General features: G+C 43.3%; 3 protein-coding genes across 3 annotated transcripts; all 3 read right to left on the bottom strand.

The window, feature by feature from the left end:
- Nucleotides 1–685: 685 nt before the first annotated feature.
- Nucleotides 686–7,043, bottom strand: LOC140362521 (uncharacterized). Its single transcript, XM_072448608.1, has 4 exons — nt 6,723–7,043; nt 5,085–5,903; nt 2,900–3,352; nt 686–1,861 (listed from the first exon to the last, which is right to left on the bottom strand). The coding sequence occupies exons 1-4, from the start codon at nt 7,016–7,018 to the stop codon at nt 904–906; spliced, it is 2,526 nt and encodes an 841-aa protein (XP_072304709.1). The 5' UTR covers nt 7,019–7,043; the 3' UTR covers nt 686–903.
- A 941-nt stretch (nt 7,044–7,984) lies between these two features.
- On the bottom strand, nt 7,985–10,696 carry LOC140362520 (uncharacterized). Its single transcript, XM_072448607.1, has 2 exons — nt 10,443–10,696; nt 7,985–8,747 (listed from the first exon to the last, which is right to left on the bottom strand). Exons 1-2 carry the CDS (start codon nt 10,694–10,696, stop codon nt 7,985–7,987), a joined length of 1,017 nt encoding a protein of 338 aa, XP_072304708.1.
- A 1,409-nt stretch (nt 10,697–12,105) lies between these two features.
- LOC140362519 (uncharacterized) lies at nt 12,106–27,634 on the bottom strand. Its single transcript, XM_072448606.1, has 7 exons — nt 27,336–27,634; nt 25,187–25,855; nt 21,878–22,165; nt 18,521–19,134; nt 15,972–16,190; nt 14,741–15,038; nt 12,106–13,159 (listed from the first exon to the last, which is right to left on the bottom strand). Exons 1-7 carry the CDS (start codon nt 27,602–27,604, stop codon nt 12,391–12,393), a joined length of 3,126 nt encoding a protein of 1,041 aa, XP_072304707.1. The 5' UTR covers nt 27,605–27,634; the 3' UTR covers nt 12,106–12,390.
- Nucleotides 27,635–27,935: the final 301 nt, after the last annotated feature.

Genomic DNA, 27,935 nt, shown 5'->3' with positions numbered 1-27,935 from the left:
GCTCTCGGGGGCGGGGACTTTCGAGGGCAGGGCCTCTCGGAGGCCCTGACCCCCAAAATAACAACCCCCCAAACAAAGTGATGATAATATAACCTTATGTCTAATGTTTGATGTGATTTCTAAACTGAAATTACTTTGGCCTATGAATAATAATCTACATTAACCACCCCCCAACCCCCACGAGGCCCCACCCCCACAAGGCCCCACCCCCATGAGGCTACATGTTAATGTTCCTTTATTAATATTATGTTTCAAATACAACTGGATTACATTACACTGGAGTACAGGATGTATTTGACCTCTCATGGCTCCACAGCTTCTGAACGAATCACTTCAGATTCAGAAAAACGCTGGAGCTAAACGTCATCAGGATAAAACATTTGACTTATGAAGTTATAAAAAATGACTTTAATCATTTTAGGTTGTATTTACGACACGTTGTGAGGTAAATGTCACAGATTAAGGAAGAACGAGGGACCAAGAGCGCCACCTTCTGCACTGACCGAGCAATAGCAGCAACAATAGAGCGACTTCATCCTGGAGCGACTGGAGCATCGAGTGTCGTCTGAGTAAATTATTCAAAATGACAGAAAAAAGACCCATTTCATTGTATGATTTATTCTCATTTCGCGCACGACATTTACAGGCACATTTTAGCACATTTTAGCATCATCTGAATGAGAGAATGCGAAACACTTGAGGATTTCCACGTCTGCCACAGGCGTTCATGACATCTTCGGTTAAAGCTCGGTCTGAATGTGTTTAGAACGCGACGTAGGAAGAGATAAAGAAAACTCTCGTGGTCTCACACACGCAAGAGGAATTATTTACAAAAACAAGAGTACTTTGCATTTCTGACGTCGGTTTAAAGGTACGAGCGGTGACATTGGGACGTCCCGTGTGTTACAAGCTGTTGATCACGTTTGGTTGAAGGTCACACATGGCGCCTTGTCCTCGTGCGTCTTTCACGTCGTCTCTCGTCGCGTGAACGTTGAGATGGGGACCGTGTGTGAACAGCTGAAGGGTCTGTCGCCTGTGTGTCCGGGCGTGTGCATTGAGATGAACCTGTTGCAAATACGTTTTCCCGCAGATTGAACAGCCGTAAGGTCTGTCTCCTGTGTGTGTCCGGGTGTGCGCGTCGAGATGGACTTTTTGCAAATACGTTTTCCCGCAGACTGAACAGACGAAAGGCCTGTCTCCCGTGTGTACTCTGGTGTGTTTGTTCAGATGACCTCGTTGACTAAACGTTCTCTGACAGATTGAACATCTGAAAGGTCGCTCCCCGGTGTGTAATCTCATGTGTGCGCTAAGCGACGAGGTGCAGAACAAACGTTTACCGCACACTGTACAGCTGCAAGGTCTGTCTCCTGTGTGTCTCCGGGCGTGTGTGTCGAGATGAACTTTCTGCATGTACGTCTTCCCGCAGACTGAGCAGCTGAAAGGCCGCTCCCCCGTGTGCGTTCTCATGTGTAGTCGGAGTTTGGAGCCGACGACAAACCCTTTTCCACAGATCGTACAGCTGAAAGGTCGTTCTCCCGTGTGCAGTTTGGTGTGGATTTTTAAATAATGCTTCGTCCCAAATGTCTTTTCACAAATCAAGCACTTGTGTCGCAACTCCTCCCCCTGCAGCTCCTCCCCCTGCATCTCCTCCCCCTGCATCTCCTCCCCCTGCATCTCCTCCCCCTGCAGCTCCTCCCCCTGCAGCTCCTCCCCCTGCATCTCCTCCCCCTGCAGCTCCTCTCCCTGCAGCTCCTCCCCGTGCAGCTCCTCTCCCAGCGCCTCCTCCCCCAGCAGCTCCACCTCCAGCGGCTCCTCCCCCTCTTCTTTTTTCACACAGACAGAACTGGACTCTGAGACCGACCTGAAAAAGATTTAAAAGATAAATATTTTAAATATTTGGATGATGGTTCGTGGACTGGATCAGATAAAGGCTCTAATCTGGCGTCTATAGAACTAATCTAGGGAAAAAAGGAGAGATTTTCTTTTCCCACAGAACATCACATCCTGTGGGAGCGTCTAAACTGACTCAAATAATACTTCCTAATAACTGGCAAACAGCCTTTAATGGAAACTCATTTTGACTTAAGTGGGAGGTGACACAGCAGGCAATGGGAGGGGCACAATAGGTGGTGGGAGGGGACACAGCAAGCAGTGGGAGGGGCACAATAGGTGGTGGGAGGGGACACAGCAAGCAGTGGGAGGGGCACACTAGGCGGTGGGAGGGGGCAAAGTAGGCGGGGTTCTGGTAACAAAATCATGTCTAAATGTTCAAATAAGTAATAAATTGTTCGACAAAAGGTCAATAACTTTCAGGAAAATATCTGCAAAAATAATGTTTAATATTTTGACAGCGTTTTATTTTCGAAAATTCCCCAAATTCCTTCACTTCCCGAATATCCACCCTATTTGCAATTCCTGTAATTGAATGAAAGTAAGATAGTTTAAAGTCCATATGACAGGTCTGACTAAACACAATTATATTTCAATTATAATTCCACAGCTGTTACCTAGCAACCAGACTGTAAACAAGAGCCAAACTCCACATAAACAGTTCTGATCTAACACACAATAATACCATCAAACACCTTTATTTAGTCCAACGATGGTTTAAACTGTCTCTGTGTCGCACACTGATGACATCACAGCGGGATATCTACTTTTGCATTTTTAAACTTGTATTTTGCAAAGTTTCTTCACAAACTGCAACTGCATTAAAACCATGATAGATGAATAGCACAGGTTCTACACCACCAAACTAACCTTCAGATGGATTAAAGCCACACTGTGGGACATTTCAGAAAACACATTCACATTTCCATGGAAACGGGTGATGGATCCTTACATAGTTCAACTTTACAAACATCATGTCACTCTAGAGGAGTTAAAATGTTTCTCTTACACTGACTCGTCCTCCTGTTTGATGCGCTGCTCCTCTGACTCCTCTTTAATCCATGATGTTCCCTGGTCCAGACCCTGGCGGTCCAGACCCTGGCGACCCTGGCGGTCCAGACCCTGGCGGTCCAGACCCTGGTGGTTCAGGTGGTTCAGACCCTGGTGGTCCAAACCTTGGTGGTCAAGGCCCAGACCCTGATGCCAACCCAGGCCAAGACTCTGGTGGTCCAGACCCAGGTCCAGACCCCGGCTCAGCACCGAGTCCAGCAGCTCTTGTTTGCTCTGGTTCTCTTCTCTGGAGCGGCGCAGTTCCTCCTCAAACTCCGCTGTCGTTCTTTCAAACAGCGCAAATATCTCTTCCGCAGCCGCAGTCAGCCGCGCATTTACCAAAACTCTCAGTGTTTGACCTGCGGACATTTTACAAAGTGTTTTTAGCTTTAGCTTCGAGCTAACATACACGCTAACAGGACGCACAACAATGACGCGTCACGTGTTTCATTTGGACCAATCACAGGGCTGTACTCCCACAACACGGAAGTGATTGATCGAAACTATTATTTTCAATTTATTTACTTACAAATTTATATTACATTGTTGTTAAATATTAACAATATTAGCATTTCATAGAATTAAAAACATATAATTGAGCAATTCTTGTCACGTCAGGATCTTACCTTAGACATTGATCCAGCATCAAACAATCGATCATTGTGATTATTCAGGTCACAATATAATTATTATATAATTGTAAGAACTAAAAACAAATAATGGTGAAAATTGTACACAACAACAACAAGTAACTTCAGTTCAATTCTCAAAAAAAGTCCAAACTACATAAAGTACAAAATCATGACTTTTCCATTCAGAAAGGCATTAAAAACAAATTAAAATTTACAAATAAGATAAAAATAGACTTGAGGAATATACACAAAACTTAGAGCTAAATTTACAGACAATTTCACAGTTTTACTACCAACACTCAGAGTAATCATAAAATAATGATAATCATGACAATACATTGTGATATAATTTGACATGGGAAAAATGAAGCAATGAGCTAAAGTGGGCGTGTCAAAATGAAGCCTCTAAATGCAACATGAAAGTCACATGACCAAAGCTTCTGTTGTGTTCATGTGAAAAGAAAACATTTACACAAATTCTTATTGTTATAATCAACAAAAGTTTATTCTTTGTAATATGTTTAAACTCCAGGGATTGCAGTATTTTGAGGCTTAATTTTGGTGGAGCTTTTGGGCTGTGACTGACTGAGAGGCTTCACAGAGCTTCAGTAGTTCACAAGGCTTCATGAGGCTCCAGGAGGCTCCAGGAGACTTCACGAGGCTTCACGAGGCTCCACTTTCCATCACAAATATAAAAACAAATGCAATATGTATGTTTTTCATCATGTAATGTTTTCATAGAAATAAAATGAAATAAGGCGACGCATGAGCAGAAACATCTTCAAAATTCATACATTTCTTGCTTCATTCTATATTTAAAAAAGGTGCAGCATTTAATGATCTTGTTCAGTATTTCAATAAACTAGATCGTACTGAAAAAATAAATATCTTAATTTTCTTTAGCATAGACCCTTTTGCTCACGGCCTGTTTGAGCGAGTGAAGCAGAGTCTGACACTAAAATGAGCCTCTGTCGAGTTTTGACAATTCTCTTCTAAAAGCTGAAGATAAATTTACTAAATTGAGTTTTAGAGACTTGCAATAAAGTGAATTATGTCCAGGTGAAATCCATATGAAAGTCCTATTCATTTAGCATTTTATTAATGTGTTTGGAGAACAAACAGAGCCTGATGTTTCCTGGAATTATGAATTTGACTGGAAATAAGTCAGTTACAGCTTTATTTTCATGTACAACAGATCAAACAAATCACTTTTATCAGATGTGGACAAATCGGAATAAATGTAGTAATAGTATGTCGCAGTGGGACGTCCCATCTCAGGCTTCTTTTGACACAATTGGCCCAAATCTTGTTAAGTATAAGATTGTACCGTTTGGTGTCTTTGTGATCTTTGTGTCTCTTTATGTTGAAATCACAATGTCCCGGAGAAATCTATGGTAAAAGTTGATTAAATTGAATAATAAAACCCCTTTAGGTGCAGATTTGACACCTTTGCCCTTTGCCCTCTGCCTCGGTCTAAGAGAGGAGACCGTTTGCTCTTTCGTCCCCTTAAACTATTTGAAATCTCTTCGTAAAAACAGTAAATTATCGATCACGTTTGACTGAATGAGGTCCTGGACGTGTTCTTGAGGCCACGACGTGAAGTCCTTCTCCCAGTGCGTCTTCAGGTGCGCTTTGAGGTGATAATGCTGTTTGAACGCCTTCCCGCACACTGTACAGCTGAAAGGCCTGTCCCCCGTGTGCGTCCGGGTGTGTGCGTCCAGGTGGACTTTCTGCATGTACGTCTTCCCGCAGACCGAGCAACTGAAAGGTCTTTCCCCCGTGTGCGTTCTCATGTGCAGTCGGAGTTTGGAGCCGACGACAAACGCTTTCCCGCATATCGTGCAGCCGAAAGGTCGTTCCCCAGTGTGCAGTTTGGTGTGGATTTTTAAATTGTGCTTAGTCCCGAACGTCTTTTTGCAAACGGAGCACTTGTGTCGCGTCTGTGCGGCTCTTTCACACGTCCCCGTCATGTCTCTGGTGTTTGCAGTAACGCTCGTCGTCTCTGGTTCAGACCTGTGTTTGTTTAGTGCAGATGAGCTTCCATCAGCCTCTGTCTCCACCTCTGCTCCTGAACAGCTGAATGGTGCTCTCCAGTCTTCATCGTTGTCCGTGTCAGAAGGCTGTCCCTCGGTCTGTGGGTGTAGATGTGGCTCTTCTCCCCGTGGCTCTTCTCCCCGTGGCTCTTCTCCCCGTGGCTCTTCTCCCCGTGGCTCTTCTCCCCGTGGCTCTTCTCCCCGTGGCTCTTCTCCCCGTGGCTCTTCTCCTGGCTCTTCTTTGTGCTCACTTTGGTGAAGGGCGGAGTCTTCTCTCTTCACACAGACAGAACTGGACCTGAAAAGGATTTAAAGACACAGTATGTCAGATTTTTCTACCACTGACTCTTTCACTTTAGATTGGGGTGCCAAACATAAGGCCCTGGGCCACATTAAACACATGACAATGACCTGAAGCACACAGCCAGGAGAACAAGTAGTGGCTCTGTAAGAAGCATCGGAAGGTTCTGGAGCGGCCGAGCCAGTCTTAGACCTAAACCCAATAGAACATCTTTGGAGGAGCTGAAACCCTGTGTTGCTCAACAGCCCTAAGATCTGTGTGGAGGCGTGGCCAAAGGCCTGCGCCAGTGAGTGCAAACCTGGTCCAGAACTACAGGAAACATCTGACCTCTGTAACTGTAAACAAAGCCTTCTGTACCAAATATTAACTCTGACATAACGTACAAATAAATGAGCTAACAATCTTACAATGTGATTTCCACATGTTCTGTCTCTCACGGAGGAAATGCACCGACAAAGAACATTTCAGACTCCATCGTTTCTAAGTGGGAGAACTTCGCAGGATGTTCAAATACTTTGTGTCTTCACAGTAAATCCTGCATAACCAATGAAACGACCAGAACCAGAATATATGTAAATAAAATACTAAAAGGTCTGTGCGGTCAACAGTCCAGTAAAATGTAAAAATCAAGAGTTTGCCTTGATTGGAAAAGCAAAGTGTTTTTAATTAAACAAATAAAGTAAAAATACATTGAATATGGTATATCAGGCTCTAACGTCACTCACATGAATCTGAGTGTATTTATTTGCAAAAGCATCAAGATATTTCATACTTTCTGTGGCCTCCAGCCATCCAAACTCTACAAGGGTTTTATACCTGATGCACGGTTCCTCTGGCTCCTCTTTAATCCATGGAGCTTCATGGTCCAGACCCTGGTGGTCCAGACCCTGGTGGTCCAGACCCCGGTGGTCCAGACCCAGGTCCAGACCCAGGTCCAGACCTTGGCTCAGCACCGAGTCCAGCAGCTCTTGTTTCCTCTGGTTCTCTTCCCTGGAGCGGCGCAGTTCCTCCTCAAACTCCGCTGTCGTTCTTTCAAACAGCGCAAATATCTCTTCCGCAGCCGCAGTCAGCCGCGCGTTTACCAAAACTCTCAGTGTTTGACCTGCAGACATTTTACAAACTGTTTTTAGCTTTAGCTTTGAGCTAACATACATGCTAACCGGACGCTCAGCGACAATGACGCGTCACGTGTTTAATTTGGACCAATCACGGGGCTGTTCTCCCACAACACGGAAGTGATTGAACGAAACTTATTATTTAATAATGAATTCAAGTTATTATATTTTTATATATCAACAAAACTTGTACAGGTCGATTTAATATAGTATTTCATACGTGTTATTGTGTTCTATCATAGTATTTTATGTGCTATTGTGTTCTATCATAGTATTTTATACGTATTATTGTGTTCTATTATAGTATTTTATATTATGTGTTATAGTGTTATATCATAGTATTTTATGTGTTATTGTGTTATATCATAGTATTTTATACGTGTTATTGTGTTCTATTAAAGTATTGTATGTGTTATTGTGTTCTGTTATAGTATTTTATGTGTTATTGTGGTCTATCATAGTATTTTATACGTGTTATTCTGTTCTATCAGTATTTTCTTGTCACATTTATTTGAACTTAGATATTAATCATCTCCACGTCACTAAAAAAGCCTGATCTGCTGCTGGACAAATCACTTTACTAAATATTTAGAATAATACTAAACTCAGTGTTTAACTTTTGAACAAAACAAAGTACATTCAAAATGTTCCATAGTAAGTGGAGTAAGAGCGCCACCTTCTGCTTGGGCTTCAGGATAACGTCATTTAACGCTCGACCTAAATGTGTTTTAAATTAAGAAAGACTGCAGATAAAAGGAAGAAAGTCTGTAATAAAATATATCCATCAACATTTTAGTTGTAAAGTACAAGTTTGTAAAGTTTAGTGTGAGAAGATTTATACTTAACGTTTATGTTTGAAGTGACAATGTTTCATATAAATCTATGGAAGCAAGTTCAATAACATAAAATATGTTTTTTAAGTTCTTTCTTCAAAAACAAGGGGTTTAAAACAATAAATTAGTATCACATTTGGTTGAATAAGTGCCCATAAGTCGCCTCAATGACTTCGGGTGTCCAGTCGGTCTGTTCAGCTGCAAGGGCTCGCTTTCTGTGCGTGAACATGTGTCCTTTGAGATTAGAATTCTGTGTGAAGGCTTTCCCGCAGAGTGGACAGCCGAAAGGTCTGTCTCCGGTGTGTATCCGGGTGTGCGCCTCAAGATGAGCTTTTCGACTAAATGTTTTCCCGCAGACTGAGCAGCTGAAAGGCCGTTCACCCGTGTGCGTTCTCATGTGCAGTCTGAGTTTAGAGCGGATGACAAACGCTTTCCCGCATATCGTGCAGCCGAAAGGTTGTTCCCCCGTGTGCAGTTTGGTGTGGATTTTTAAATTGTGCTTATTCTGAAATGTCTTCTTGCAAATGGAGCACTTGTGTTGCGTCTGTGCGGCTCTTTCACACATCCCAGTTATGCCTCTGGTGTTTGCAGTGACGCTCATCGTCTCTGGTTCAGACCTGTGTTTGTTTAGTGCAGATGAGCTTCCATCAACCTCTGTCTCCACCTCTGCTCCTGAACAGCTGAATGGTGCTCTCCAGTCTTCATCGTTGTCCGTGTCAGAAGGCTGTCCCTCAGTCTGTGGGTGTAGATGTGGCTCTTCTCCCCGTGGCTCTTCTCCCCGTGGCTCTTCTCCCCGTGGCTCTTCTCCCCGTGGCTCTTCTCCCCGTGGCTCTTCTCCCCGCTCACTTTGGTGAAGGGCGGAGTAGTCTCTCTTCACACAGACAGAACTGGACCTGAAAAGGATTTAAAGACAGTCACTTTTCTGGCGGGCGTGAGATGTTTTTGCTTTGTCTACATTGTTTCACAGTTTGGTTATGAAGTCATCAGTGTTTTTTTTAATTGAGACGCTGCGACGTCCATTCTGGAGTCATTTTCCAATGTTTTTTCCCCATAATTCTTAGAAAGGAGATGGTGCAATCCCTCAATCGTCCACAAGATGTCAATAGTGGAAACGTCAAACATAAGTCCCGCGGGCTGCATGAAACACTCCTAATTTATATTTATTCATTTCTGATCCCCCGCCTCTTCGTCTGTATTCGCACAAAACTTTACAGACTTGAGCTGAAGTCTGAGAGAGGAAAGAGACGTGTGGTTTTGGGAAACATTGTGGATGTTAGAGCTGTGCTAAAAGCAGCGCTAACGTGGAGCTAATGTGGGGCTAATGTGGGACTAATGCGTAGCTTATGTGGAGTTAATGTGGGGCTGATGTGGCGCTAATGTGGGGCTGATGTGGGTCTAATGTGGAGCTAATGCGGGGCTAATGTGGAGCTAATGTGGGGCTTATGTGGGGCTAATGTGGAGCTAATGTGGAGCTAATGTGGAGCTAATGTGGAGCTAATGTGGGGCTAGTATGGAGCTAATGTGGGGCTAGTATGAAGCTAATGTGGAGCTAATGTGGAGCTAATGTGTCCACACTAATGTCACCGTGAACACAAACACTATGACCTAATTTCATTCACTACATGAATAATTCGTCAAGAAGATCAGCTTAAACTATAAAAGTTGTGAGTTGCTGCTGCATGAATATGGACTCATCAGAGTAGATATTACTAGACTGTATAAAGCTATTTCAGTTTTTATATACATTTTCCATTATATTTGGCCCATGACCCAAAATGACATTGACATCCCTAATTTCAGTAGTGGGCCGTCAGGGCAAGCAAGGCCTTCTCTGCTAGCCTAAACATAATCAGAATATAATTTAAAAATATATATATTTTCCCACAAATATTTATTGCATTATTCTCCAGAGTAAGAGTTATACTCTTCATTTCATGGCTTTCCTCTTGGTTGCACTGCTTCTGCCCCAGGTTAAGGTTTGGAGGGCTGGTCTTATTCAGCCATCATGTGTTGCCAGAAATCTAAAATCTGCCGAGGCCTTCAGACCAAACAGAGCTGGTGCTTGTAGCTTAAAGTTAATGGAAATGAAAATGATGTGTCAATCAGCTACGGGCGATTGAGCAGCTTGTGAAGAAAGATCAACTGTTGGAGCGATTGTTAGAAAACACACAGGACAATGAGCTTCTGTACCAAATATTACCTCTGACATAACTTACAAATAAATGATCTAACAATCTTACAATATGATTTCCAGATTTTTTTTCTCTCACAGCGGAAATGCACTGAAGATGAACATTTCAAACCCTCCATTATTTGGGAGAACTTTGTCTTCACAGTAAATCCTGCATAACCAATGAAACGACCAGAACCAGATCAACAGTCCAGTAAAATGTAAAAATCAAGAGTTTGCCTTGATTGGAAAAGCAAAGTGTTTTAAACTAAACAAATAAAGTAAAAATACATTGAATGTGGTATATCAGGCTCTGACGTCACTCACATGAATCTGAGTGTTTTTATTTGCAAAAGCATCGAGATATTTCATACTTTCGGTGGCCTCCAGCCATCCAAACTCTACAAGAGTTTTATACCTGATGCACGGTTCCTCTGACTCCTCTTTAATCCATGGAGCTTCATGGTCCAGACCCCGATGGTCTAGACCCAGGTCCAGACCTTGGCTCAGCACCGAGTCCAGCAGCTCTTGTTTCCTCTGGTTCTCTTCTCTGGAGCGGCGCAGTTCCTCCTCAAACTCCGCTGTCGTTCTTTCAAACAGCGCAAATATCTCTTCCGCAGCCGCAGTCAGCCGCGCATTTACCAAAACTCTCAGTGTTTGACCTGCGGACATTTTACAAACTGTTTTTAGCTTTAGCTTCGAGCTTAACATACACGCTAACCAGACGCACAGCGAAAATGACGCGTCACGTGTTTCATTTGGACCAATCACGGGGCTTTTTTCCCACAACACGGACATTATCTTCTTCTTCTAGTATTGTTTATTGGGGGTTGGCAACTAAAGGCGCATTACCGGAGAACCCGGAGAAAACCCCACGGTAACACGGGGAGAACATGCAGACTCTACCCAGAGAGATCATGTGATGTTGGTCTGGTCCGGGAATCGAACCCATGATCTCCTTCTTGGGAGGCAAGAGCGGCTTTGCCACCGTGCACCCGAACAAATCACTTTACTAAATATTTAGAGTAATACTAAATATTTAGAGTAATACTAAACTCAGTGGTTTACTTTTGAACAAAACAAAGTACATTCGAAAAGTTCCATAGCATTTAAGAAGCTTTATGAGGTGAAGTTTTACAGATTAAAAGAGGAAAGACGGAGTAAGAACGCCACCGTCTGCTTGGGCTTCAGGATAACTTCATTTAACGCTCAACCTAAATGTGTTTTGAATTAAGAAAGACTGCCAATAAAAGGAAGAAACTCTGTAATAAAATTATATATATATATATAATATATATATATATATTATATATATAATATATATAATATATATAATATATATATATAATATATATATAATATATATATATATATATATATATATATATATATATCTATATCTATATCTATATATCAAGATTTTGTTTGTAAAGTTTAATGTGAGAAGGTTTATACTTCCTATAAGTGATCTGTTCTTTTCTTCTGTATCTACCTCTGTATCTACCTGCGTTGCATCAATGAAATTTCCCCATGTGGGACAATAAAGGAATATCTTATCTTATCTTACATTTATGTTTGAAGTGACAGTGTCTCATAAATCTATGGAAGCAAGTTCAATAAAATAAAATACGTTTAAGTTCTTTCTTCAAAAACAACGGGTTTAAAACAATAATAATAATAATAATAATAATAATAATAATAATAACTTTTATTTATAAAGCGCTTTTCAGTGACCCAAAGACGCTGAACATATATAAAAAAGGGGGGGTATTTACAGACAGGGGGGGACAACACGTACAGAACACATTAATATACAGATAAAATGAACAAGACAGAAGAAGTAGAGAGAAAAAGATGGGGATGTAACAGGGGGTAGAAGAGTAGGCAATGGGGTAGAGGAGGCTAGGGGTAGGGGAGGTCATAGGCTTGGGTGAAGAGGTATGTTTTTAGGCGGGATTTGAATGTTGTGAGTGAGGGAGAGTGGCGGACAGGTTGGGGGAGGGAGTTCCAGAGTTGGGGTGCTGTTCGGGAGAATGCTCTGTCGCCAAAAGTTTTGAGTCGGGATGTTGGTGCAGTCAGGGTGAGAGAGGAGGAGGATCGGAGAGCTCGGGTGGGGCGGTGGGGGATGAGGAGGTCAGACAGGTAGGGGGGGGCAAGGTGGTGAAGAGCTTTGAAGGTGAGGAGGAGTATTTTAAAGTTTATGCGCTGCTTGATGGGGAGCCAGTGGAGAGCGCGGAGAACGGGAGTGATGTGATCACGGGACCGGGTGTGGGTGAGGAGGCGGGCAGCGGAGTTTTGGACCATTTGGAGTCTATGGAGGGAATGGGAGGAGATGCCAGGGTGATGTGATGACAATAAATTTGTCATCACATTTGGTTGAATAAGTGCCCATAAGTCGCCTCAATGACTTCGGGTGTCCAGTCGGTCTGTTCAGCTGTAAGGGCTCGCTTTCTGTGCGTGATCATGTGTCCTTTGAGATGAGAATTCTGTGTGAAGGCTTTACCGCAGAGTGGACAGCCGAAAGGTCTGTCTCCGGTGTGTATCCGGGTGTGCGCCTCAAGATGAGCTTTTTGATTAAATGTTTTCCCGCAGACTGAACAGCTGAAAGGCCGCTCCCCCGTGTGCGTTCTCATGTGCAGTCTGAGTTTAGAGCCGACAACAAACCCTTTCCCACAGAACGCACAGCTGAATGGTCTGTCTCCCGTGTGAACGCTAATATGTGAGGTTAACTGGTGTTTAGTCCTGAATCTCTTTTTACAGAACGAGCACTCGTGTTTCCTCCCGTCAGCTCTTTCGGCTGTTCCTGACATGTTGCTCTCGTTTATGGCGGCGCTTTCGTCTTGGATCTGGACTTGGTAGTTGTGGTCTCCATCAGCCTCTGTCTCCACCTCTGCTCCTGAACAGCTGAATGGTGCTCTGCAGTCTTCACCGTTGTCCGTGTTAGAAAGCTCTCCCTTGGTCTGTGGGTGTAAATGTGGCTCCTCTCCCTGTGGCTCGTCTCCCTGTGGCTCCTCCTTCCGCCGCTCCGCTCGCTGTAGCTCCTCCCTCCCCGGCTCCTCCCTCTGTTGCTCCTCCCCCCGCCCAGTTTGATGAAGCAGTGAGGACTCTTCTCTCTTCACACAGACAGAACTGGACCTGAAAAAGGTTTAAAAGGTGGACCATTTAAGTTTCTGGTGGAGGACTTGCTTCCTGCTCGTCTCCATGACACCTGTTCATTTACACCGGTGCATGAATAAAGACTCCTTTATATTGGACATGCATAAAAGCTTCTGTCTGTCTTCAGTTATGTTAATAAACGTATTTGCCGTACAGCGCTCAGGGACACATCTCCAGATCCTGAGCACGGTCAGGACTGTGACTCCAGCCGCCACTGTACAAATAAACTAAAACTATTTTTAAGGACCTGAAGGAGGTGCTTCCGACCATGGGCCCTGGAGCTGAAGGTTAAGATTGGTTCCGTGGTTCAGATAATTAGTGGGTCGGCCGTGTCTGAATTGACTGAATTTAGTTGACTGATTCATTCATTAAGGAGAATAAAATAATGTATCAACACAACAGCAGAAAGGAGAATGCATGGAGAGAGTTTACTGCAGTTTTTGGACTGACTGGACAGTTTAATTTACAAAGCAATAACATCTTCATGAGTCGAACAGGTGATGGACCCCTCAGAAAAGTTTCATATTGCTATTGATACTATTGTGGCACTTAAGAAGAAACGATTTATAAATCTGTGAAATGGTCTGAAAAATGGGACAGGGCTTGGTTCTTGTCCACAAGGAGGCATCACAGGGCTCAGTTTTGGGGCCAAACCTATTTATCATTGACTTGGGTCAAAATGTATGATGCGAACATGCATTTTTATGTTATTTACTGCTATTGAAGAAAGCTTTTGCAGCTGTTCAGCAGCTTCAGTTGAATCTAGTCCTCAAAGTTGATCAAACTGAGCTCATGTTGTGTTCAAAGGAGCCTCAGTCTGTCCCAGTGTCACTCTTGAAGTGAAGGTCATAGAAATGGTTCATGAATACAAATACCTCGGTGTCTTGATGAATGACTCCCTCACTTTTAAACAACACATAAAACAATCAAACTGTTTTATTTCTTCCGTAATAAATTGTGTTTTTCATTTAAAACGAGAAAGTGTCTTGTTACTTCCACTTTTTTGTTTCATCTGTGTTGGTGATCTTTTTGAAACGCTTCCTCTTCGTGTCTTCAGACAGTGGACAAGGTTCTCATGCATTTCTGAGGTTCATATCTAACTTTAGAGCCACGACACGTCACTATGTGATCTTCTCTGGCCACCGGGAGGCAGGACATTGGCACACGTTTATTTACAAGTATATTTGTACTTTGATCACTCATAGAAGTGTTGACTGTATTCCTTAGATCAAACAGCCGTTGCTCTCTGTTCTTTGTCACCTCAGCTCCTTCTGCTCGGAGCAGAACGACTGGGCATTGACTTAGTTCTTGTCCTTAATGTCTTTAAAACACAATTGAAAGCATTAATACAACACATAATGTGTGTTTCATGTTTGCTGTAACTGTAACTGCTGCCTCTGGGCCAGAACTCTCTTGGAAAAGAGGTTTTTAATCTCAATGGGACTCTGCAGGTCAAGTAAATGATATATAAAAATGCACCTTCAACCTTTATTAGCAAATCGAGAATATCAATGTTTTGTCAGTAAGAGATACGTTATAAGAGTCTAACATGAAACCTACATTGGCAGCTGCTCTTCCTCCGGTTTGATGCGCTTTTCCTCTTTCATCCATGGATCTTCATGGAGGTCCAGGCCCTGGTGCTTTAGATCCTGGTGGTTTAGACTCCGGTGGTTTAGAATCAGGCCCAGGTCCAGACCTTGGCTCAGCACCGAGTCCAGCAGCTCTTGTTTCCTCTGGTTCTCTTCTCTGGAGCGACGCAGTTCCTCCTCAAACTCCGCTGTTGTTCTTTCAAACAGCACAAATATCTCTTCCGCAGCCGCAGTCAGCCGCGCATTCACCAAAACTCTCAGTGTTTGACCTGCGGACATTTTTTACAAACTGTTTTTAGCTTTAGCTTCGAGCTAACATACATGCTAACCGGACGCACAGCGACAATGACGCGTCACGTGTTTTAGTTGGACCAATCCCGGGGCTGTTCTTCCACAACACGGAAGTGATTTATCGGTTGTTGTTTTTATTTTATTTTTTTCCATAAGATTTTTCCTTTAGGAAATGTTTCAATGATTGTCTTTAACGTGGTTTATATGTTTTATTTAATGTTTAGCAACTTAAAATGATCATTTCTCTGTTACTTCCACAGAAGAGCACCAGTTTCGAATGTAACGCTATTGGTCCGCACGAGGCTGCTGGGCGTGTCTGCCACGCCCTCATTGGACACACGAGGCGCTGCTAAATCAGGAAAATTAACACATTTGCCAGACGGACTCTTTTTTGTTTGTTTGTTTAAATACATAAAACAGGAACAGGAAACATGACACAGAAAGTAAGGAAATATAAAATAAAAGCATCCAGTTAATACAAAATAAAATATAAGCACATATTGTCCATAAAAAAGGAGGTCAAAGAGGTCATTTTAAAGTCCTAAAGTCATTTCCCCCCGAATTTTTCAAGTGTCAATTATAACGTATATCACGTCCTCGACTGTCGGAACAGTCGGCTTCCTCCAGTTAAGTCCAGTTCAGTCCAGTCATGACTTCACTAAAAGGTATTCATTGTGTCCATGGCAGGAGTTCTGAGGCCCAAGTGCATCGTTCTGAACTTGAGTGTGATGATGATGATGTTGTCTGCAGTGACTTCATCTCAGTCCAATGTTTATGAGCAGCAGGACAGTTCCAGAACACGTGACGATCACAGAGTTTCTGTGGACGACTCTTCACTTTTGTCTTTTCGCTCCTCCTGGTTTTTAAAAAATAAAACACTTTGGCATCGGGGGATGAATAAATGTCCATTTACAGCGTCTGGTTCTGCGTCACAAAGTCTTTGTTCTCGTGAGTGGTGAAATGTTTTTTGAGATTAGATTTACTACGAAAGGGTTTCTCACAGACTGAACAACTGAAAGGTCTGTCTCCTGTATGTACTCTGGTGTGCCCGTTTAGATGAGACCTTTGACTAAACGTTTTCCCACAGATGGGACAGCCGAAAGGTCTTTCCCCCGTGTGCGTTCTCATGTGTAGTGTGAGCGTAGAACCGACGGTGAACCTTTTCCCACAAACAGAACAGCTGCAAGGTCGCTCCCCCGTGTGAACTCTGGCGTGAACTTTTAAATAATACTTACTCTGAAACGTCTTTTTGCAAATGGAGCACTTGTGTCGCGTCTGTGCGGCTCTTTCACACGTCCCCGTCATGTCTCTGGTGTTTGCAGTGACGCTCGTCGTCTCTGGTTCAGACCTGTGTTTGTTTAGTGCAGATGAGCTTCCATCAGCCTCTGTCTCCACCTCTGCTCCTGAACAGCTGAATGGTGCTCTCCAGTCTTCATCGTTGTCCGTGTCAGAAGGCTGTCCCTCGGTCTGTGGGTATAGATGTGGCTCTTCTCCCTGTGGCTCCTCTCTGTGCTCACTTTGTTGGAGCCACGAGGACTCTTCTCTCTTCACACAGACAGAACTGGACTCTGGGCTCCACCTAAAAAACATTTAAAAGGTGCACTGTGTCACTTTTGGGGTGGTGGGTTGGCCACCTGCTCGTCTTCATTGAGGTGTTACTACTTTTCTGTTCCACAGAATTTGCCTGTTCAAACTTACTCTTTACAAAGATGTGAGTCTGGTCACCGGTTTAATCTCCCGGAGTTCAGATGGGCATGATTGACAGGTGGATTAGCCAATCAGGGACAGACATGGTCCGTCAGTACCAAAACAAACATGGCTGCAAGATCGGCTTGAGGTCCGGGTCTACCGAGGGGCAGGAGGGGGCACAGCAGCCTCAGTTTGGTCAGCAGGAGGGACTGGTGGGTTTATCTGGGTGGGCATCACTGGCACTGCCCTAAACTGGTTAAGGTTCTATCTGGAAGACAAAAAGTACTTTGTCTAAAAATTGGTAACTGTGTCTCAGAACACATGCCCCTGATCTGTGGGGTGCCCCAAGGGTCAGTCCTGGGACCCCTTTTGCACTTTCTTGTGAGAATGCTGCTGCTCGTGTCCTGACTAGAACCAGGAAGTACCATCACATTAGTCCTGTTCTCAGGTCACTTGAGATTGACCCTCCAGAAAGGTTTGCACCCTAAAAATGCTCTACAATGTAAATGTTGACAGTAAAACAAATGTTATAAGAGTTTAAAATGGTTGATCTTACATTGACTCTTCCTCCTGTTTGATGCTCTGTGCATCCTTAATCCGTGTCGTTTTCAGGATTTCATGGTTTAGACCCAGGTCCAGACCCAGGTCCAGACCTTGGCTCAGCACCGAGTCCAGCAGCTCTTGTTTCCTCTGGTTCTCTTCCCTGGAGCGGCGCAGTTCCTCCTCAAACTCCGCTGTCGTTCTTTCAAACAGCGCAAATATCTCTTCCGCAGCCGCAGTCAGCCGCGCATTTACCAAAACTCTCAGTGTTTGACCTGCGGACATTTTACAAACTGTTTTTAGCTTTAGCTTCGAGCTAACATACAAGCTAACAGGACGCACAGCGACAATGACGCGTCACGTGTTTTATTTGGACCTATCACGGGGCGTTTCTCCCACAACACGGAAGTGATAGATCGGTTGTTGTTTTTATTATTATTTTTTTCAGTAAGATTATCACTTTGGGGGATTTTTAAATTATTGTTATTAACATGGTTTATAATTTTATTTTTCCATGTTTAGTGACTTAAAATGGTAATTTCTCTGTGACTTCCACTGAAGAGCGCCACCTTCTGCTTTCAACAAAGAATAGGCGAGTTTCCAATGTAACGCTATTGGTCACACGAGGCGCAGCTAAACCAGGAAAATGAACACATTTGCCAGACGGACTCTTTTTTTTTGTTTGTTTGTTTAAACACATAAAACAGGAACAGGAAACATCACACAGAAAGTAAGGAAATGTAAAATAAAAGCGTCCAGTTAATACAAAATGAAATATAAGCACATATTGTCCATAACAAGGAGGTCAAAGAGGTCATTTTAAAGTCCAACTTATATTTTGCCCCATTTTTCAAGTGTCAATCATAACGTACATCACGTCCTCGACTGTCGGAACAGTCGGCTTCCTCCAGTTCACTTCACTTCAGTAATGACCTTCTTTGACCTTCTTCACTAAAAAGGTATTCATTGTGTCCATGGCTGAAGTTCTGAGGCCCAATTGCATCGTTCTGAACTTGAGTGTGATGATGTTGTCTCCAATGTTTATGAGCAGCAGGACAGTCCCAGAACATGTGATGATCCCAGAGTTTCTATGGACGACTCTTCGCTTTTGTCTTTTCGCTCCTCCTGGTTTTTAAAAAAGAAGACATTTTGGCATCGGGGGATTAATAAACGTCCATTTACATTGTCTGGTTCCGCGTCACAAAGTGTTTGTGCTCATATGTGGTGAAATGTTGTTTGAGATTAGATTTAGTACGAAAGGTTTTCTCACAGACAAAGCAGCTGAAAGGTCTGTCTCCTGTATGTACTCCGGTGTGCTCGTTTAGATGAGACCTTCGGGTAAATGTTTTCCCGCAGATGGGACAGCTGAAAGGTCTTTCCCCTGTGTGCGTTCTCATGTGTAGTGTGAGTGTAGCACCGACAGGGAACCTTTTTCCACAAACAGAACAGCTGCAAGGTCGCTCCCCCGTGTGAACTCTGGCATGGACTTTTAAATAATACTTACTCTGAAATGTCTTCTTGCAAATGGAGCATTTGTGTCGCATCTGTGCGGCTCTTTCACACGTCCCCGTCGTGTCTCTGGTGTTTGCAGTGACGCTCGTCGTCTCTGGTTCAGACCTGTGTTTGATTAGTGCAGATGAGCTTCCATCAGCCTCTGTCTCCACCTCTGCTCCTGAACAGCTGAATGGTGCTCTCCAGTCTTCATCGTTGTCCGTGTCAGAAGGCTGTCCCTGTCTGGGGTGTAGATGTGGCTCTTCTCCCCGTGGCTCCTCTCTGTGCTCACTTTGTTGGAGCCACGAGGACTCTTCTCTCTTCACACAGACAGAACTGGATTCTGGGCTCCACCTGAAAAACATTTAAAAGGTGCACTGTGTCATTTTTGGGGATGAGGGTTGGCCACCTGCTCGTCTTCATTGAGGTGTTACTACTCTGCCTGGAAGGTTCCACAGAATTTGCCTGTTCAAACTTAATCTTTACAAAGCTGTGAGTCTGGTCACCGGTTTAATCTCCCAGAGTTCAGATGGGCATGATTGACAGGTGGATTGGCCAATCAGGGACACACATGGTCCTTCTGTACCAAAACAAACATGGCTGCTTATGAGGAAAAAATAAAGGGGAAAGATTGGATTGCAGTCCCTGGTCTACCGAGTGGCAGGAGGGGGCACAGCAGCCTCACTTTGGTCTGGAGCCGGGACTGGTGGGTTTATCTGAGGCGAGAGAAGTTTAATTTGATTGTTCTCTCCTCCGTTTCCTGTGTCACTAAAATATACAAAGCTGATTGGACGGTTCTGTCTGAGTTTGGCCTGAGCCTGACCCAGACTGACATGGAACAAAGCTCGGGCCGCAGTCTCCATGGAAACAAGCAGGTGACTTCACCAAGCCAGGTCTTCTTTAACACTATAACAGTAAGAACACCCGAAATTGAATACATTCAAGATAGACACATTTAATGCCACACTGTGGTACATTTCAGACAAATAAACCACAACAACGAAACCCTTCAGTTTTCTTAAAAACAGGTTTTAAATCTTTAACTTCGGCTCATTCTGCTATGCTCGTGGCTAAATGAAATAAATAGTGTGTTTCTGGTAACATTAAAAAATTTAGTTTTATAAATATATTTTACAATCCTGGCACAGGTTTTGCAGCGCTTCACATTGAAGTTGCCTTATTGGTGCAGATATTGAATCAAATAGTTCTCTACGTCTATACTAGTCCAACCACAGGAAAAGAGCCATTAGCAGACAACTTTTTAAGTAAAATTTTATCAGTGGGTTAACGTGTAATTACTAAACATATCATCTCTTGGCTTATTACAACTGCCTAGTTTATATTTTACGATTATCCTGGTATCTGTTCGACTAAGTAGGCTACTACATTCTTCTTCATTCTTCTACGGACTTCTTCGTTCACTAGTTTCCTTGCTGTCAGTACTTGATGTGTGCACTTTTCGATCATCACGCAAAATAACTTCACAGCTGAAACACAGGGCTGCCAGTCTGCACCCTGCCCAGATAGAGCATCTGCACAGGTTTCATGCAAACATGGATGCGCCCGTAGGTAAAAATAAATCTTTCAAAAGTGCAGCGATTTTCATACATTACGATCCCCACAGATGTTTTTTTCCTGCAGCTTTTGGATTCACTCTCACAATTAGACATTCTCGAAACGCACGGCCAGTAAATATACGATAACATTTTTAAGGTCGATGTTTTTATTTGGAAATTCAGGTCGGTTGGGTTACCGGAAATAGAACTTTTTTTTTTCTCGGCCTTGGTCACGTGTATGCTAGGACTACATTTCAAATTTGCCTTTTCTGAAAAAAGTCCTTGAAAAAGTTGTTTATCAACAGCTTTTTCAGTTTGAGGTCTTCCACTCTCTTTTTTTAGTTCTGTTAGATCTGAGTGCTGCTTTTGACACTGTCCATCATGGGACCCTCTTACAGAGCCTAGAGGACTGGGTGGGTATCACTGGCCCCGCCCTAAACTGGTTAAGGTCCTATCTGGAAGACAGGAAGTACTTTGTATCTCAGACCACATGCCCCGGACCTGTGGGGTGCCCCAAGGGTCAGTCATGGGACCCCTTCTGTTCATCCTATACATGCTGCAGTTAGGTCAGCTGATACGCAGTGAAAATGTGTCCCATCACAATGATGCAGACAAGTCAGATCTATGTTTCACTGTCGACAGGTGAATATGGACCAGTGCATTCACTCTGTCACTGTATCCAACAGATCAGTGTGTGGAAGAAAAATAACTTTCTCCAGCTGAACTCAGACAAGACGCAAATCATGGTCTTTGTCCCACAGAAACAAAGAGAAAGTGTTAGCGGTCACCTCCAGAGTCTCGCTCTAAAACCTACAAACCCAGTTAGAAATCTGGGGGTAATAATGGACTCAGACTTGAACTTTAACAGCCACATCAAATCAATAACATCAGCAGATTTTTACCATCCAAAAACATTGTCAAAACAAAAATATAGTGTCCAAACCAGATTTGGAGAGACTTATCCATGCGTTTGTCTCCAGTAGATTAGACTACTGTAACGGTCTGCTCACTGGCCTCTCCAAACGAGCTGTAAAACAGCTGCAGTACATCCAGAACGCTGCTGCTCGGGTCCTGACTAGAACCAGGAAGTACCATCACATTAGTCCTGTTAAGATAAGATATTCCTTTATTCTAAGGTCACTTGAGATTGACCCTCCAGAAAGGTTTGCACCCTAAAAATCCATCCATTTTCTACCTCTTGTTCCCTTTCGGGGTCGCGGGTGACTGGAGCCTATCCCAGTGACTTCGGGCCTTAGGCGGGGTACATCCTGGACAGTGGCCAACTTGTCGCAGGGCCGACAGACATAGACATAGACACACAGATAACCATACACGTTCACTTCACTCTCACATTCATTCACTAGGGCCAATTTAGAGTCACCAATTTTGCCTGACACATGCATGTCTTTGGACGGTGGGAGGAAGCCGGAGAATCCGGAGAGAACCCGGGGAGAACATGCAGACTCCACCCAGAGAGATCTACAATTTCAATGTTTGACAGTAAAAGAAATGTTATAAGAGTTTAAAATGGTTGATCTTACATAGATTCTTCCTCCTGTTTGATGCTCTGTGCATCCTTAATCCGTGTCGTTTTCAGGATTTCATGGTCCAGACCTTGGCTCAGCACCGAGTCCAGCAGCTCTTGTTTCCTCTGGTTCTCTTCTCTGGAGCGGCGCAGTTCCTCCTCAAACTCCGCTGTCGTTCTTTCAAACAGCGCAAATATCTCTTCCGCAGCCGCAGTCAGCCGCGCATTTACCAAAACTCTCAGTGTTTGACCTGCGGACATTTTACAAACTGTTTTTAACTGTAGCTTCGAGCTAACGTACACGCTAACCGGACGGACAATGACGTGTCACCTGTTTCAGTTGGACCAATCACGGGGCTGTTCTCCCACAACACGGAAGTGATCGATCGTTTGTTTTTATTATGATTTTTTTTTCCACAAGATTTTTGCTTCGAGGAATTGTTCAATTATTGTCATTAATATAGTTTATATGTTTTATTTAATGTTTTGCAACTTAAAATGATAATTTCTCTGTGACTTCCACTGAAGAAGAGCGCCATCTTCTGCTTTCAACAAAGAATAGGCGAGTTTCCAATGTAACGCTATTGGACACACGAGGCGCTGCTAAATCAGGAAAATGAACACATTGATAATATAATACATCTATGCCCCGGGGGGCCGACTCTATAGCTTTTATATAGTGCCCATGCTCGTACACAGGTTTGAAAAAACACCCCTAATCACTGACCTCCTTACCCCTGAAAAAGTACCCCTTTTCACTGACCAAGCCCAAAAAAGTACCCCTTTTCACTGACAACAACCAAAAAGTACCCCTTTTCATTGACAAAGCCTGAAAATATACCCTTTATCACTCAAAAGTTTGAAAAGTGCACAGAAACATATTACCATATTATTGTTATACAAATTTACAATTCAATGACATGAAAATTCTCAGAAATAACTTTATTTCAAACATATATACAAGTACACAATGATATTTATAGCAATGAGTTGTCAAAAAAACAGGTTCAGATCAAGATAGCTTACTGTATGTTCAAGCACATGAACATAACTCACATGCAAGGCAGACATTTTATGTACAGATAGTTATTTAGCACATATAACAGTTTTTTAATGTACACAAGTTTTATAGCACAAAACTCAGCAATCTATAAGCAAAATGTATTTACATTATCAGTCTCGGCCCAGAGGAGGCAGCAGCACGAACGCTTTACAGTGGGTAAAAGTGTCCGGGCAGTGGGGAAACAGTTCAGAGAAGTGAAGGTTCGTGATTGTTCGCTCCGCAAATACGAAGGGCGCACCGCACGCGCCACTCTCGGGCAGTGAGAGAGCCGGGCACGCACGCCGGGGAGAAGAGATGACGGGGCGGTTAGGGCGCACCGTCACAGTCAACAAACAAAAAAATCACCAAGATTGCTTGAAAAAGTACCCCTATTTGCAGAAAAAGGTAAAAAAAAAGGACCCCTAATCACGGATCCGCGCAAACGGCCGGAAACCCTTCCCTTTTCCGCGATTTTTTGTACGAGCATGTACACACCTCTCCATAGAGTCGGCGATCCATGCATTTGCCAGACGGACAATTTTTGTTTGTTTGTTTAAACACATAAAACAGGAACAGGAAACATGACACAGAAAGTAAGGACATATAAAATAAAAGCATCCAGTTAATACAAAACAAAATATAAGCACATACTGTCCATAAAAAGAGGTCATTTTAAAGTCCAAATGTAATTTCCCCCCCCCCATTTTTCAAGTGTCAATCATAACGTACATCACATCCTCGACTGTCAGAACAGTCGGCTTCCTCCAGTTCAGTCCAGTTCATTCCAGTTTAGTTCAGTCATGACGTTCTTTAACCTTCTTCACTAAAAGGTATTCATTGTGTCCATGGCAGGAGTTCTGAGGCCCAAGTGCATCGTTCTGAACTTGAGTGTGATGATGATGTCTGCAGTGACTTCATCTCAGCAGCAGCGTCTGGTCCATTATGGGCGCTGGGGCACCGCCCCCCTGTCAATCTGCCAACTACGTACATTTTTTTGTTGTCTAAAAACAATATAATTTATTCAGAAATATCTTATATTCTTATTAGTGTAAATGTGTAAAATAATAATATATATCCATATATGTATCTATAAATAGATACATATATGCGTGGTCTGCTGCCTGGCGCAGCCTGCGTCACTTTTCTATGTAGCCGTGGGGCGCTTTGAAAATTGTCCCAGAGCCTCATAGAAAATCAATGGAGATTTTTAGCCAATCAAATCACAATCAAAAGTGACTACGTCACTATGGCTTTCTCCATAGGAAAATAGCGACTTTGGGACGCTCCAGAAAGCGGCCATTTTAACGTAGTGTTTACGCCATGGAGCTACACTTTTTACGCTGACGACAGGCATGTGCGCGCACCTATGCGGAAGTGCCACACGCCGTGTTTTCCGTGTTTACGTCTTAAAACTGCATCTACAGACTTCTGTTCCAAAACGACTCAGAATGAGCTGCTCAACTGTTTGCTGGCTTTATTCGTCCATCCATCCATCCATTTTCTACCGCTTGATCCCTTTCAGGGTCGCGGGTGACTGGAGCCTATCCCAGTGACTTCGGGCCTTAGGCGGGGTACATCCTGGACAGTGGCCAACTTGTCGCAGGGTGAACACTGCGACAAGTTGGCTTTATTTGCGTTGAAGTGAAAGCTGCTGATTTCATATCAATCCGAGCCGAGACGTGTGATGTGTCGAACTCCGTGCTCTGTTACCATGACAACATACACTCTAAAGAGGAGTGTTTTTTTTGTTTATTACTTGCATAAGGCTAACGCTAAGCATTAAGTATCGCTTAACTTCTATTGATAAAAATATGCTTTTGTTAATAGAAAACTTATGAAAGAAAGCTATAAATGACATGTCTCCAAACAGCAATAATGGCTGTGATGATTAAATATAAAAATGTAAAATGTTACGCATGTAGTTCAGAGTAACTAATTCCACTTAGAAGCTGTTTTATGAAACACCAACAATAGTTACTTAATTAATTCAGTTGTAAATGTGGACTTAAAACATGTATCCATATAGTCAATGTTAAATACTTAAATTTTGGAAATTTAAAAAAAAGAAAAAAACACGGTCATGTCAAATAGCCCCCCTTATAATTTGTAACACCAGCCGCCACCGCATCTCAGTCCAATGTTTATGAGCAGCAAGACAGTCCCAGAACATGTGATGATCCCAGAGTTTCTGTGAACGACTCTTCGCTTTTGTCTTTTTCGCTCCTCCTGGTTTCTAAAAAAGAAGACATTTTGGCATCGGGGGATGAATAAATGTCCATTTACATCGTCTGGTTCTGCGTCACAAAGTCTTTATTCTCGTGTGTGGTGAAATGTTTTTTGAGATTAGATTTACTACGAAAGGCTTTCTCACAGACTGAACAGCTGAAAGGTCTGTCTCCTGTATGAACTCCGGTGTGCTCGTTTAGATGAGACCTTCGGGTAAATGTTTTCCCGCAGATGGGACAGACGAAAGGTCTTTCCCCCGTGTGCGTTCTCATGTGTAGTCTGAGTTTAGAGCCGATGATAAACGCTTTCCCGCATATCGTACAGCCGAAAGGTCGTTCCCCAGTGTGCAGTTTGGTGTGGTTTTTTAAATTGTGCTTAGTCCTGAACGTCTTTTTGCAAATGGAGCACTTGTGTCGCGTCTGTGCGGCTCTTTCACACGTCCCCGTCATGTCTCTGGTGTTTGCAGTGACGCTCGTCGTCTCTGGTTCAGACCTGTGTTTGTTTAGTGCAGATGAGCTGATTCCATCAGCCTCTGTCTCCACCTCTGCTCCTGAACAGCTGAATGGTGCTCTCCAGTCTTCATCGTCGTCCGTGTCAGAAGGCTGTCCCTCAGTCTGTGGGTGTAGATGTGGCTCTTCTCCCTGTGGCTCCTCTCTGTGCTCACTTTGTTGGAGCCACGAGGACTCTTCTCTCTTCACACAGGCAGAACTGGACACTGGGCTCCACCTGAAAAATATTTAAAGGTGCACTGTGTCATTTTTAGGGTTGAGGGTTGGCCACCTGCTCATCTTTATTGAGGTGTTACTACTTTGCCTGGAAGGTTCCACATAATTTGCCTGTTCAAACTTAATCTTTACAAAACTGTGAGTCTGGTCACCAGTTTCTTCTCCTGGAGTTCAGATGGGCATGATTGACAGGTGGATTAGCCAATCAGGGACTGCTTATGCGGACAAAATAAAGGGGAAAGATTGGATTGCAGTCCAGGGTCTACCGAGGGACAGTATGGACTATGCTAGGATTACGTTTCAAATTTGCCTTTCCTGAAAAAAGTCCTTGAAAACGTTGTGTATCAACAGCTTGTTCAGTTCATCCTAATAAGTGACTTTGAGGTCTTCCAGTCTCTTATTTAGTTCTGCTGGATCTGAGTGCGATCATCGGGTCCTCTTACAGCAGGGGTTTCCAATCTTTTTTTCACCGAGGGCCGCATTTTGAAACTTATACTGAGCAGAGGGCCACAAACAACCCAACAACGTCAAATTTGTCAAATGAAAAAGTGAATAATTCGAAATTTTGCATTTGACATCGTTTCGATGAGCCTCCGCACCTTTAATTAGGTTTGGTATATTTGATGCTTTAATTTTTCAAATTTTACAGGAAAAAGCACTATTTTTTGTGTTTGGACCAACTTAGCAGGAAGCCAGAGGGCCAACAAAAATGGGTCTGAGGGCCCACGTGCCGTAGTTTGGACATGCCTGTCTTACAGAGACAAGAGGACTGGGTGGGCATCACTGGCCCCGCCCTAAACTGGTTAAGGTTCTTTCTGAAGACACAAAGTACTTTGTGTCTCAGACCACATGCCCCTGACCTGTGGGGTGGACCAAGGGTCAGTCCTGGGACCCCTTCTGTTCATGCTGCAGTTAGGTCAGCTGACACACAGCAAAAATGTGTCCTACCACAATGACGCAAACTAGTCAGATCTATGTTTCACCGTCACTGCATCCAACAGATCAGTGTGTAGATGCAAAACAACTTTCTCCAGCTGAACTCAAATCATTGTCTTTGTCCCACAGAAACAAAGAGAAAGTGTTAGCGGTCACCTCCAGTCTCGCTCTAAAACCTACAAACCAAGTTAGAAATCTGGAGGTAATAATGGAGTCAGACTTGAACTTTAACAGCCACGTCAAATCCATAACATCAGCAGCTTTTTACCATCTAAATAATATTGTCAAAATCAAAAGTATAGTGTCTAAACCAGATTTGGAGAGACTTATCCATGCGTTTGTCTCCAGTTGATTAGACTACTGGCCTCTCCAAACGAGCTGTAAAACAGCTGCAGTACATCCAGAACGCTGCTGCTCAGGTCCTGACTAAAACCAGGACGATTAAGATTGACCCTCCAGAAAGGTTTGCGCCATAAAAATGCTCTACAGTGTAAATGTTTGACAGTAAAACAAATGTTATAAGAGTTTAAAATGGTTGATCTTACATCGATTCTTCCTCCTGTTTGATGCTCTGTGCATCCTTAATCCGTGTCGTTTTCAGGATTTCATGGTTTAGACCCAGGTCCAGACCCAGGTCCAGACCTTGGCTCAGCACCGAGTCCAGCAGCTCTTGTTTCCTCTGGTTCTCTTCTCTGGAGCGGCGCAGTTCCTCCTCAAACTCCGCTGTCGTTCTTTCAAACAGCGCAAATATCTCTTCCGCAGCCGCAGTCAGCCGCGCGTTTACCAAAACTCTCAGTGTTTGACCTGCGGACATTTTACAAACTGTTTTTAGCTTTAGCTTCGAGCTAACATACACGCTAACCGGACGCACAACGACAATGACGCGTCACATGTTTCAGTTGGACCAATCACGGGGCTGTTCTTCCGCAACACGGAAGTGATTGGTCGGTTGTTTTCACAAGACAAGATAAGATAACATATTCCTTTATTGTATGGGGAAATTTCGTCGTTGCAACGCAGGTAGATACAGAGGAAATGGACAGGTAACTTATAGGAAGTTTAAAAAACACTCTTAATAGAAGAACTGTTATAAACAAAAACTCTAATAAATAAAAACTCCCATAGACAGAACCTCTCATTGGGTG

The sequence above is a fragment of the Eucyclogobius newberryi genome, unplaced genomic scaffold (assembly GCF_026437365.1).
Source record: "Eucyclogobius newberryi isolate DKJ021-1_F unplaced genomic scaffold, fEucNew1.0.hap1 SCAF_17, whole genome shotgun sequence".
Classification (NCBI taxonomy): Eukaryota; Metazoa; Chordata; class Actinopteri; order Gobiiformes; family Gobiidae; genus Eucyclogobius; species Eucyclogobius newberryi.
Note: the sequence above shows the minus strand (reverse complement) of the source record. Positions and strands in the feature narration are given on the sequence as shown.

Excerpts from the sequence above, each read along its gene's own strand:
- LOC140362521 (XM_072448608.1), bottom strand. The coding sequence starts at position 7,018 with ATGTCTGCAGGTCAAACACTGAGAGTTTTGGTAAACGCGCGGCTGACT. Across the intron at positions 5,904-6,722 it reads CCAGAGGAACCGTGCATCAG|GTCCAGTTCTGTCTGTGTGA; the intron begins GTATAAAACCCT and ends AATCCTTTTCAG. Across the intron at positions 3,353-5,084 it reads TTACGAAGAGATTTCAAATA|CGTGTATGTTAGCTCGAAGC; the intron begins GTTTAAGGGGAC and ends GCGTCCTGTTAG.
- LOC140362520 (XM_072448607.1), bottom strand. The coding sequence starts at position 10,696 with ATGTCCGCAGGTCAAACACTGAGAGTTTTGGTAAATGCGCGGCTGACT. Across the intron at positions 8,748-10,442 it reads TCAGAGGAACCGTGCATCAG|GTCCAGTTCTGTCTGTGTGA; the intron begins GTATAAAACTCT and ends AATCCTTTTCAG.
- LOC140362519 (XM_072448606.1), bottom strand. The coding sequence starts at position 27,604 with ATGTCCGCAGGTCAAACACTGAGAGTTTTGGTAAACGCGCGGCTGACT. Across the intron at positions 16,191-18,520 it reads TAAATCTAATCTCAAACAAC|ACATGAGAACGCACACGGGG; the intron begins ATTTCACCACAT and ends CGCTCACACTAC. Across the intron at positions 15,039-15,971 it reads GACGCAGAACCAGACGCTGT|GTCAAACACTGAGAGTTTTG; the intron begins AAATGGACATTT and ends AAATGTCCGCAG.